The sequence below is a fragment of the Urocampus carinirostris genome, chromosome 15 (genome assembly GCF_059441175.1).
Source record: "Urocampus carinirostris isolate Australia breed hairy pipefish chromosome 15, RoL_Ucar_1.0, whole genome shotgun sequence".
Taxonomy (NCBI): Eukaryota; Metazoa; Chordata; class Actinopteri; order Syngnathiformes; family Syngnathidae; genus Urocampus; species Urocampus carinirostris.
Genome location: NC_142363.1, coordinates 11,908,624 through 11,921,808, shown reverse-complemented (window position 1 = coordinate 11,921,808; position 13,185 = coordinate 11,908,624). Strand labels below are relative to the sequence as shown.

The 13,185-nt window shown below is 38.1% G+C and overlaps 1 protein-coding gene across 1 annotated transcript in view; it reads right to left on the bottom strand.

The window, feature by feature from the left end:
• The window catches only part of col12a1a (collagen, type XII, alpha 1a), a 78,121-nt gene that overhangs the window by 26,192 nt on the left and 38,744 nt on the right, over positions 1-13,185 (bottom strand). Inside the window, exons 25-35 of the mRNA XM_088355244.1 lie at positions 11,533-11,662; positions 11,302-11,438; positions 10,680-10,809; positions 9,510-9,649; positions 9,191-9,323; positions 9,020-9,040; positions 7,620-7,759; positions 6,296-6,425; positions 5,999-6,138; positions 4,254-4,383; positions 87-229 (exon numbers count right to left, since the gene is read on the bottom strand). Coding sequence (XP_088211370.1) covers positions 87-229; positions 4,254-4,383; positions 5,999-6,138; positions 6,296-6,425; positions 7,620-7,759; positions 9,020-9,040; positions 9,191-9,323; positions 9,510-9,649; positions 10,680-10,809; positions 11,302-11,438; positions 11,533-11,662 — 1,374 coding nt within the window. The remainder of the gene's footprint in view (positions 1-86; positions 230-4,253; positions 4,384-5,998; positions 6,139-6,295; positions 6,426-7,619; positions 7,760-9,019; positions 9,041-9,190; positions 9,324-9,509; positions 9,650-10,679; positions 10,810-11,301; positions 11,439-11,532; positions 11,663-13,185) is intronic.

The window sequence follows — 13,185 nt, the reverse complement described above, 5'->3', positions numbered from 1 at the left end:
GTAAGCACACTGCTTAGCTTTGAACGTTGTTGGGCCGTAAGAATATATTTCAAACATTCTTGCCCACTACTTTGCCAGAAACTCACCGACTCAGCGGGCTTGGCACCAGTTACTGGAGAATAGACCACCCGGTACTTCAGAACCGGGCCAGTGGCGTGCTCCCAGCGGACGTTCAGGCTGTTGATGGTAGGGTTGAATACTTGAATGTTCCTCACAGGCTGACGCTCCACTGCAAGGCCGATAACGGTGGATGGCAGGAAAGCGGTTGAGAGCAGAAAAGGATCAGGATAATGAAGTAGGAGGTCAGGAGTGTTGAAAAGTTAAGATAGAAGGAGAGTGATGACGGAGAAAGGTGAAAGGGCAGCAGTGCAAGTGTTTGTACAGAGAGATGAGACAAAGCAGACAAGTTAGTTCCTACACCAGTAATCCACAGATGTTTTCTGGAGCCAACTAGAAAAAAAACATTACGTACAAGGACAAACGTTGTAAGGCAGACTTTTGAAATCTGCAATTATTTATAAATTGATCGTCCTCCTTTTGTTGAATCTAATTCATATTATTAGGGATGCCAAAACATTTGAGACAAGATGCTGGAAGGCAAATAGACGGTAAAAATTGTAGTGCAAGCTGACTGGTTCCATTTTTGGACATGATATCCAATTTATTTCCTGTTACCGAAATGTGCACCAGCCAGTAAAATGCTTTTTCCGTGGTTAAAGGGGGTATTGAACTCCATCAGTTAAAAAAAAGTGTTATTCTAATTTTACTGCAGACATAATTCAAACTACCTTTATGGGGAATTTAATAACAACCCAGCTTTCTATTTGGGTAAGATTTTGTAATAATTCACCACTGGATGTCTCTTGTCAGAGATTGGAGTCGAAACGTATGCATTATTAAAAAAGTTGCGTTACAGAATCCCAATAGGATGGCACTGTGAAAAATACATAAAACTAATTCTTGGCGTTGACATAAATGCATTTTGGCAAGCGAGACAGTATAACAACTGGTAGCCAGAGCGAAATGGATTTTCTGTCTCAGCCTGTTAGTCCTGGTTTTGAGGGACCTGAGGGCAACAGGTCAAAGAGCTGGTGGCTAGCTGGATTTGGTCAGAGCTGGGCTAGGCCACAGTCCAAACCAGGGGTCAGGAACCTTTTTGACCAAAAGACCTATAGGGGGCTGGGGGAAGAGCCACATCATATACTTTAAGGCAAAATTCAATAAACTACCAAATCTGCTCTCTAGAGAAAAGCTAATTTTTCAGTGATTTTTATTTCACTGTGTGATGTTAGAAGATTTGATAAATTCATGAAATAATAATAATAATAATGCCCAACACTGTGTCCCATATCAACAAATATAATACTTTAAACTTGTCTCCCTCACACAGTTTGGGTCTTCAGTTAGTAAACAATGTTTTTTAAACAAACTGCAAAGCACAGTTCTTCTGTAAATATGTCACAAAAAATGGCAAACGAAAAGTTAATGGAGGTTTTTTCTTCAGCACAGTCGGCGCGTGTAGGAGGGAAGCTCACCCAATAAAATTGTTCTGTGTGCTTGGCTAGCATCTGTTGGAAATAACAGTTTGTTTTCTGGGTTTTTATCATCAAGTGTCTCAACAGTTAACATTTATTATTTAATGAGATTCCATACAAACAATTCTTTAGAGATGTACAGCCAGTTTCTTGGTGTGAAACCTTGGTTAAAACAGTTCCTTTTATATGCTATACCGAACATAGTGCATGATTGGAGTTGCTTCGGCAGTGCACACACCAAACCATCAATCAGCTTACCAGATTAGTAATGTGACGGAAGAATTTGCGCTTCTAACAGTTTCTTACCGGGCCACATGTACTCATGAAAAGAGCCATTTATGGCTCGCAAGACACAGATTCCCTACCCCTGGTCTAAACGTACTGGTTCGCTGGAGAGGCTACTAAAAACCCAGTAAAAGTTTGACAAACCAAACTAAAAAGAGGCTCAGTGGCTTTCACTTGCATTACTAGCTGTGGAACCCGAGTGACAACAAAAGACTCTGCACGCTTTATTTACCTAGTGCACCAAATGATAACAGCAGCTAATAGATTCCGCGTAAGTAGCTTATGTGGGGGGCTGGAGAGGAACAAATTAAAGAATGTAACGTCGCCAACAGTCACAAGCCAACTACTGAGCGCAACAATTTCCCTGTAGTCAACAGTGGCTTCAAGGTGTGTGGCACCATGGATCACATGACCGGGTGTGCGTCACCACCTCACCCGAGGTCCCAAACCAAAGTTTAAAACCACATGGTAAAATGCGACAAATCCATTTGTGTTTATTGTTAACACTTTGCCTCGCAATCTTGCTATCAATTTCCTCTCAGTGCCTTAAACGTGAATGAATAGGATGCAAAAGGTGTACAAGCATTCAAAAAATGTCAAGCACATGTTTAGCTTTTGTTCCACTCCTCTATTATAAACCTATAAACGCAAAGGAAAGAAACACAGCGGGTGAAAAATACCGAGAGTACTTCCGTGCTTAAAGCCCCTTTTGAGGTTTTAAAGCACAATAAAGTTAGTGAAAGGTTAGGGAAGATCCTGATGTTGGAGGAGACGGATTAAAAGAACTGTAGCTTACTATATAACAGCTGCCTAGTCAACAAAAGTGCAAAGTTGAAGTCTGTTTTTTCAAGCATAAAGTTGGATTAGTGGCACATAAAAGTCCAAGGTTAAGAAAACACTTAAATACTACAGACTATTTGAATTAAACGGAAATGATAGCAGGCACCTTATTCAAGTGAGTCTACAGCCATAAAGAGTATAAACGCCCTTATTCATTTAAGCCCCACCCAATGTCCTTCTCCCTTTTGGAGAGCAATCACTCAATGCCCCAGGTCCACCACTAATATGACCACCGCCCATGATTCCAACCTGAAAATGGCCAATATCACTGTAAAGAAAGAAGACGCCACTTAAGGTTGCCAGCTCAGTTTTTTTCCTAGGCATCACCCCAAAAAATGCTGAATTATATAAATGTGGGGGTCGGTAATTTGGAACTGATTTAATCCTCACTTACCGATTTGCTAATTCTGCTGCTCAGAATACAAATTGTCAATATTTGGGGGTTATGAACAAAATAATTTGGCCGATTTGCAAAGATAGACATCAAGGTTTTGGTTTTCATGATGGAAGCTCATACTTGTATGGTGCAGCCTATCCCTGCTTGGTGTTAATTTGCAACAAGAATATTGACACTGAAAATAGAAAACTGTGTTTCATACGATTTTAAGAAAAAAACAAAACGCTTTTGAATTATATACTGTATCTTAATGTAAAAATATCATAAATAACTGTAGAGGGAACTACTTAGTAGTAGTACTACTTGTACTACTATTACTTAGATTAGTATTTTCACCAGAATGTGTCTGAAGTGGCACTCAACGTTCCAATAATAAATCCCAAGTAGGTTGGCCAAATGAGACCATAGACGAAATATTTACTGAGTTCTCTCTAGTGGGCGAGTAGTTTCCTGATTTCAACAATGTGAAATGAGACTGTTGGCCTCTGAAGTGGTGGTGTCATTAAAGTGGTGGGGAACGCATGCACGCATATAGTTAACACAATCATATGAGTATGATTGTTATTTCACAGAGCATGAGCAATTGCTTTATTATTGGGTTAACAAGGATGCAATGCTTGATCTTTTATTGACTTTGATCTTGTAAATCTACCAACCATTTTAAAAATTGTGTAGAACACAAGATGGTGAACGTGCATACGTATGAATATCAACAATTGCCACATTAAGCATAGAGTGATCACTGATTAATAGATGGATTGCTGAATGCAATAGGTAGATGGTGAAAAGATGACTGGATGACGGAATTAATTTTAAAAAAGGTAATTCACAACGCACATGATGATGATAATGATGATGAGATGGACAATAATGATGACGTTGATGCTTATAATGACGACGATGATGAAAGTTAGAAGAACAATGATGATGACGATGATAATGATAATGGCCAATTGGCAACGAACTTGTTCAGTATGAAAACAAAGCATGCTTTTCACTAATGTTTACTTACACTCCACACCACCCCTCTTGAACACTATAAAGGCAAAAATAAAGAGTATAGGTGTTCATTGAACATCATACTAAGATGGTCAACAACAAAAAAATTGTTACCCAATTAGGTTGAAACATTGATAAACTATTGTAAATACATTTTTATTCAATTCTACTACTTTTCATTCACCAGTCAAACTTACGTGTTTTGCCGTTTTCGGACATGCGCAGTCCTTCCCCGACAGAGTACACAGGAACCACAGTCACGGTGTAGACCGTATCAGACTGGAGGCCTCTCAGCACGGTGTTGAATGTGCTGCCTGATACTTGGACCTGAATAAGTCACAACAAAGGATGTACTTTGAGAAAAAAGATCTGAGAGTGGAGGGAGCCTCATTAAATTGAAAAGTGGTTTAAGGGAAAAAAGGAGGATCCAGATAAAAGGTTACATCAATTCTAAGATAGTTTTTTTTTGCATTAACTTTACAAACTTATTCTAGAAGCATTAATCAGTTTTATTTATTGCTTGGCTAAAGTGGGTCATACTAGGAACTGATGCCAATATGGGGGCACTAATTCCAGCAGCAATATCTTGGTTATAATCGTAACTGTCGATTTTTAATAGTTCCCTTAATATTTTTTGGTAACAATGCATACATTTTACTGTATTCAAGTATTAGATAAGGTGTGTAAAAGTCAATAAAATGTAAAGTCCCAAAAAATTGGCTATTAGCTGGGGGTGGTTGGAATGTTGAACTTTTGTTAAAATGACACATTTTGTCATGTTAGCCTAATTGAACCTATTATTTGTAATAGGATCAGATAGATAAATGTTTATTTGTGTATCCGTCTGTCAGTAAAAAATACTAATTTCGTTGATATTAAAATCCACATAACATGAAGATTTAATAAAGGAACCGTTATTATTCAGGTACCATCGGTAGGCCTTATGTTGTATTTTAGCAAAAATGTGATAAATTGACTTCAACCAAAAATAATATTTACAAAAATTCAGTCAACTGAAATATTTTTATATATAATTGGATTAAAATACAATAAAGTGCAAGATCATCTCTGGGGCCTTGGGAAACCTTGTTGTGGGCCACATCCTGCCACAGGCCATGAAATTGACATATGTAGATTAGATATATGAAAAGTACAAATAAATCATGTGCAAATACAATGATTTCAAACTTTGCCAATTTTCACATAAAAGGCAAAATATTTAACAATAGTTTTCAAAGAAGCACAGCGGCGCAGTGGTTAGCGCTTGTGCGGCACAGTTCATGTCATGGGAACCTGTCGTGGGTTCAAATCCGGCTCCAGACTTCCTGTGCGGAGTTTGTATGTTCTCCCCGTGCTTGCGTGGGTTTCCTCCGGGCACTCCGGTTTTCTCCCACATTCCAAAGACATGCATTTCAGGTGAATTGGCCGGTCCAAATTGTCCCTAGGTGTGAATGAGCGAGTGAGGTGTCTGTCCCCGTGTGCCCTGCGATTGGCTGGCAACCAGTTCAGGGTGTCCCCTGCCCACTGCCCGATGATTGCTGGGATGGGCTCCAGCACCCCCGCGACCCTACTTAGGATAAGCGGTGCAGCTGATGAGATGAGATGAGATGAGTTTTCAAAGAATCCTCATGAACTAAATTGAAAGCAGTCGTCAGCCAAAGCTGCTCAAGCAAGTTCTCTTATTTGATCCTTTCAATTTCCACATTTTTACTCAGACGTTCAAAGGAATATTACTAGCATTAAAGTATCTTAGGCGTTAATTCTGTTTTACAAACTTTGGTCGATTTTTTCCAAATGCTAAATAAGCGACTCAATCTCACTCAAAAGGATTATTGCACTTTGACAAGCGTAAATGCATGACGAAAGGTTTTAATGGAAAAAAAATGTTTATATTGAGGTTCCTTTTGTATATTTTAATGATGTTTGGTAGTAACCTGCTTACCATGTCTTCCTGGCCTCCAGCTGCAGGTTGGTAGAAGATTCTATATTGGCGCACATTGCCTTCAGCAGGCTCCCAATCGACATTAAGGGTGCTAGTTGTGGGGTCGGTAACACGCAGGTTCCTGACAGCACCCAGAGGCTCTGGGGCAAAACAAAACAATTCACTGTGAACGTGTGATCATTCTAATTCTAATTGTTTTTGGCACAAGCCGCAGACGCCTCCTTAAGCTATAAAAAGTCAATGAGGCTTGTTCCTGTTCATACTTGTACAGAATCCACGTAATAAAAGAAATCTTACTGGTCCTGCCAAGTCCGACGAGTTCTTTGCTAACTCCTCGGGGATAAACTGCAACCACGCTGATGGAATATTCAGTGTCAGGGGTGAGTTTGGGCATTAACAGACTGGTTTTCTTTCCTCCAATTTGCACCTGTAAGGGACATAGGAGTCATTTATGATCAATTATTTTATTTGATTTGAAAATTGTGTAATCAAAAAGGACAAATAGGTAATTGTGTTGACAAATGATTAATTGAACTGAATTGTCTTTGTTGTCATTGATGTCAGGATAAATGATTACAAGATAGGGCTAAGTTGTAATAATGTAATGAAAAAAAATGAATCTTAACAATATAGCAATGAAAAGTAGTGCATTAACATTTAACAGTAACAAAACTTTTCAGAATAAGTCGATTAATTAAAGTACCCATTTTTCAATGCTTCCAACTCCAAAAACACTTACCCCAATGGTTAAAACTTTTAGGTACTATTAATCCTATCTTTCTGTATTTAAACTTATTTTTACTGGAATGTTGAAAAAAAAAATCATCCTTAAAATGAAAATCTACATTTAAAGTTTTTCTTATTTGCCTATATCTTAAAATCCTGCAAAAAAAGAAAAATATGCCTCATAAAGAGGTTAAAGTCCAGATGGCAGAAAATGTTGATTGTAAGTATAATTTTGCTACAAAATATTTTTTTAAATAGTAAAGGTATCTGCCATCTGCCATATAAGATAATTCTATTTTCAAGAATATTTTTTCATATGTTGGCCTGGAGAGTAATGGGCACCACTAGGCTGTTATTGCTGAATACACATCACAGGAAATGGTGCCCCAACAACCCTATTGGTTAAGAGATCCAACCAACCAACTTTGGAAAAATGGGAATATTGGAACATTAACACTTTGAATGAGCAAACCTTTCCCCATTGGGGTAAGATTCAAGCCCTGCCCCCTACAACACTTAAGACTCTTATAGTAAGCTGCAATATTGTAAAACCGCTGTTTTCGAGCAGAGCAGAATTATTGTTTGAGGGAGGCTGAGTCCAAAGCAGGGAGATTCAATTACAAATCGAGAAAGCCAATGTAAATGCTCAAAGTTGGCTCACATCCTGCCATATAGTAGAATTTAACCACTGCCAAACCTTTAGATTAAACATGTGATAGCCTAAACTTGTCAGTCTGTTACTTGAAGTATTACATTTCCAAACAAATTAAAAATGATCCCCCGCTTTTGCTACTCCGCTTGCAGAGCAACTCAGAAGTAAACATTCGCTTTTGTTAACAGGTACACTAACATGTATGACTTAATAGGCATAACCGAACTTGGTGTTTTGACTTACTGTCTGAGACTTTCCTCCGGCAGTGGGAACATAAGTGATCCTGTAGTTCTGGACACGGCCAGAAGCTGGATCCCAGCGGGCATTCAGGGTTGTGATTGTTTCGTTGTACACAACCAGGTTGGTAGCAGGAGCTAGAGGCACTGAAGGACGCATACATGACAGTCAAAACCTTGTCAACATGGTTGCTATTCGTTTCAGTCAAGAGCTGATGCCTCCTCATTCCTTTAAAAAAATCTTTGTCCTTGATATTCCGGCCATTGACTGATTGTATACACGTCAATGAATCCAAATGCTTGTTTTTTTTCTCAAACGACATATTGGAATGTGCATGCTTTATATGAATATCAAGGATCGTTATTTTAAAGGAGAAAAAATACTCATCCAGGGGATGGTATCTTTTCTGGAGATTGTATTATTTGATGGACCGCTCAATGCAATGGATGAATGGATGTAGAAATGATTGATGGATAAATGATGGGATGGATTTAAAATACAAGAACTTGCCGACCCTGAGTGGCAACACATGCATACTTGAATTCTGTCTTCAGCCAATTAACATGACTTAGCTTCCGAAAAAGCTCTGTGAATAACACACTTGCAAAAAAAAAACAAAAAAAAAAGATGAAAACACCAGACCCCTTTGGACTGAATCGGGTTGATTTTATCTGAAACTGGTCATCAAAATTGTGTGGTTTGGGTTTATTTAATGTCTTCTTTTTCTCCAAATTTCAACCAAATTCAGATGTTTTTTGTACTGATACTAGTTGCGTCTCTTTGCGTATAATCAACCATTTTTTGCTAGCTATGTTTTTCTTTAATATTTTTAAATTTTAGGCAGTTAAAAACAAACAGGATGGCATAAGTATTTTATAAACTATTATTCTGATTTTGTTACTAAAGGTTACAGCTTTTAAAACCATTTGAAATTTTAAAGCAAAGTCAATGACTAAATAACTTTTCTCAACCACAAAGTTATTGAAGCATTGTTTTAAAGCTGGCTATATTATATGGTGTGATCCATGTGTTAGGGGGTCTAATGTAGTGGCTGTGTGTTATTCACAAGATTTTTACGGTAAATATTTTTAAAAAAGAGGAAGAAAGGAAAACAGGTCATATAGATAAGGAAAAAAGCGATAGGCAAATTCACAAAGATGGACGCTGGATAGCACTTCAAGTAACCAGCTTAGTCAGCAGCAGCACATTCTTTGTTTGATGTGCATGATGACGATGATGATAATGATGATGATGATGAAAATGATAATGGAGATGGTAAGATGATGATGAAAATGATGATGATATTTGACCAATGAACAACAGTGCAGATTGGCCAAAATGATTACATCATGCTTTCATTGCTTAAAAGGGAAAACCACTGTTTTCCTTTTTACACGTTTACTTACACGGAACACTTCTCCTGGGCACTACAGAAGCAAAAATACAATTTTATAATGTGCGCACCTCAACTAAAGACCACACGTGCAATATTCACCAAAGTCAAAATCTAGCAAAACCTTTTAGCGGGATATGGATACTGAACGCAAGATCACACGTTTTCATATCAGGGGTCTTACATGTTCTCTGAGTGCCAAGCAGGTCTTCACTTTCAGACTCATCGGGATAGATAGCGGTGACGGACACATCGTATGGAGTGTCAGGCTCCAGGTTCTCCAAAACCTGAGTGGTCTCATCGTTGTTAAGAATGGCCTTGAGAGAAACACCAAACGTAACAATCAAAGGAAGTATACTAAAGTATACTGGTTTGTCGTAATAACTTTACTAGTTTGCCATAACAACATGTCCAAATTCTTGCGAGTTACTACCATTGAAAAAAGTGTGCCCCAAAACTAAGACATTATGGAGGTTGCTTTTAAGAAACATGTTCACACGTACATATTGGAAGTTATTCTCTCCCCTCTTTGTCCAGCCGATGCGATAGAGGGCCACGTCCGGAGCTCCGTGCTCCCAGCTGGCTCTGAAGCTGGTCGTGGTAACCTCTGAGAATTGGAGGTTCTTTGGGGCGGGAACAACGTCTGCAAGATTGAAGTTAAAAAGCTATTCAGACTTCTGGCTCTTTGTACCGTATTTTCCGAACTATAAGGTACACACAAAACCCCCAAATTGGCCAGAAATTTGAAAGTCTGCCTTATTTACCACAGAATACGGTGGATACTAATTGGAGTGCATACAGTATTAATAGATATGCATTACTACACAAGGTTTTACGGCACCATTTTTGGGTAGAGATTTATCAATTAATAATCATTGCTGACCCAAATCACAAAGTGATGGGATTCAAATCCGCGTTCCGGTGGTGGGGGCGATGACTTTTTACCACTTGACCACCAGCGATACAGATGATGTTTAAAAAGACATTAGAGCTCATTATCGTACTAGTTTAACTGACAGTGCCAAAAAAACTAATTTACATCGTGCATTTTCTTCTGCATTCCGATAGGTTAGACAGTCTCTGCAATTCTTCACCTATGAGTCAATAACATTGCGAAAGACATAAACAGAAAACCAAATACTGGAAAAACTCTTTTAAGTATGTTTACATATTAAACTGCAAAGGTGAAAATGTGGAGAGACTGTTTAACCCTGGGATCTCCAACTTTTTTTCAAGCCAAGAGCTATTTTTGTTAATAATTAGCGCAAATAGCACCCAGTTTGATATGCATTTCTAAAATAACAAAAAAAAAACAATAAACTAACTTGTCATGTTAATATTATGTTGTTACTATGTTATTACTAGGTACATTTTTGTGATTGGGCTTAAATAATCTCTGTCAACCACTAAAAAATAATTTTATTAGAAAATAGCGATGCCCCAGCATGGGTGAGCTGTTTTTAGAACAGGTCCTCGGGCACCTCAGCTCTCCTTATGGGTAACCCTGGTGCCTACAGGCACCACATTGGAGACCTTTGGTTTAACCTATCAGAATGCAGAAAGAAATGCACTGTGCAAATCAGTGTTTCTGGAACCGTCAAATATAGTATGATGCTGAGATAACCTCTAAGAGAGTGGAATATAGGCAAAATGTATTAAATCACCATTCTTACCTGTGATTCCTACACCCAACATGGTGTTGCCAGGACCCTCATCGTAAATTGGTGTAACAGCCAATTCATACTCAGTTTGTGAGATCAAATTGTCCAGCACGGTAGTGGTTTGTGCTCCTCCCACTTCCACCTATGAACATAATGATTGTGCAACATTATTCCAAATGTATTGAACAAATTCAGATTGGTTTTTACTCGCCAAGTCATGCATAAGTTTCAAGTTTGACAGACTTTAGAAGTTGAATCAGGCCAAATTACATTTTTATGTGTCTATGTTTTGAGTGGCACACTGTCACAGAGTAAGTTGGGAGCCCCTGTTCCGCAAAGCTGACAGTTTTTTTTTATTCTGGCCAGAATATTTTCCCCCCTCTCACTACATTTTTCATCATTAAACTGACAGGCCATGAGAAGCTTCCATTTATGTTCCCAGAGCAAGAATTCTCCCAAAAGGCAAAAGCAACAATCTCGTTTCTTCATCTCCCACCTTTGACCCTCGTAAAAACCAAACCGTCTTAACCTATTCATTCAGTTCAATCTTGTTTAAAGCTAAATCCAGACTAAAAAGCACTCAGCAGGTTTTCAGCGGGATTAGATCCCCATTGAAAGCAGGGATCAAACTAACCTCCTTAGGTTCTCCGATCTCTGCCTTGTAAGTGATGAGGTACTTGAGGACAGGCCCTGGAGCGGCATCCCAAATCAACCTCATGGTGCTGTGAGTGATATCTCGCACTCTTAGTTCACCCGCAGGTGGCAGGGGCACTGTACAATGTTACATTCAAGGACAAATAGTCATTAACAATGTTCACAACTTTTTCCAGAGTATGCTCAATAAAAATCAGTAATCGTGACTTACAGGTGACTCCCTGTTGTGTCAGTGGCTGGCTAGCATCTTCTCCGTGCAGGGCCAAGAGAGACAGCGAATATGCCGTGTTAGGGGTTAATCTTACTAGCTGGACATCGGTTGTGTCGCTACCCACTCGCATCTGTGGGATAACATCAACAGGTCAGAAATAAAAGAGAATAAATTACAAAGCACCTGCGGTTCACATGTGCTTTCAATCGCTGTTTTTGAAGCACATCTCAAAACAAATGCCTGGGTGAGATCATGGTCACACCCAGGCTTTTATGTCAATGTTGTTTACTTTGAAGAAATACTAGTAGCGATACAGCAATCTTATAACAAAAATGTTCCCAAGTGCTAAGCATTTGCTGCTTTTGTATTTCAATTTTTGAAGGAATATTGATACAGTTTTTGAAATGTGACTTTAATTTTATTGGGCTAAACCAGGCATAGGCAGACGACGGACCGCAAAGCTTTTTAATCCGGCCCATCGAACGAAAATTGTCTAACTATAAAATGGATAATACTTTGGTGATAGTATTATCCATTAAAGTGCCCCGTTGTAACACCAAATTGAAGTACTGTTTTTAACAAATTAAGTAAATTGAGTAAAAATATCAAACCAGTGGAACAATACATTTTTTCAGTTAATGCTTCCGTTTTCTAATTCTAAGTATCATTTGTTTTTGCTTTTTTTTTACTTTTTTGTAGTAAAATTTAAATATTTGTTTTTATTTTACAATTTTAAAAAATATACTTTGCAAAGTCGTACTAAAAATGGACAAAGCAACTTGATAATTTTGCTGTTTAAGCAGTGCACATTTTTTTTTATTTTCAGTACTTTTTTAATCACATAATATTTAAATTTTAAAATAGTAAATCGTAAAAATAAACATTACCCAAAATGATTTAAGTTATCTGATTTTATGAATGGCTATTAATCGGCATCAGACAATTTTCAAACAAACAAAAATGATCAGCCAGCAAACTATAATATTTGGCCCACAGTATGTGTCAAAGCCAATCATTGTTCTAAATAAATATGTTTGTTGAATGATTTATGCCACCCTGGGGTAGCTGCAACGTTAACTTCCAGATCCTCCATGTCTGGGCAACGTGTCCGGGTCCTGCCATACACTGCCAATACTATCTGCGCTGTTACATTAACCTTGATCGAATGTGAGACCGACCAACAGCAGGAATATGACAATAAGAAACCATAAACAATAAGACATTGCCTCCTTCAATTGCTTATGTAAAGCAGCAGAACCCACTTGAGTAGTGCATCTAAGACTATGACTCTCCTAAAGGTATGACAGATTTCTGAGACATAACACAAATCTAAACACTAAACAAAGCTTTTTTCATCTTTGTAATACAGTGGGACCTCGCTACTTTGCGGTTCCACGTTCGCGGGTTCAGAGTTTCGCGGGTCTAAAAAATAAAAATAATAAAATAAAATAATTTTAAAAAATACATTTAAAAAAATGTATTTTAATTAGGGGGAGGTGTTTAGACATCAAGTAAAATTTGTGTGATAGGCTTCCATCTTTTCTCAAATTGGTCAAGTTTCAGTTGAAGTCTTGCAGTGATTTTTTCCATAATGTACATTTGCTTTAATTTGTCTCTCCATTGTTTTATGTCAGGCGGTTGTGGTTTCAGCCA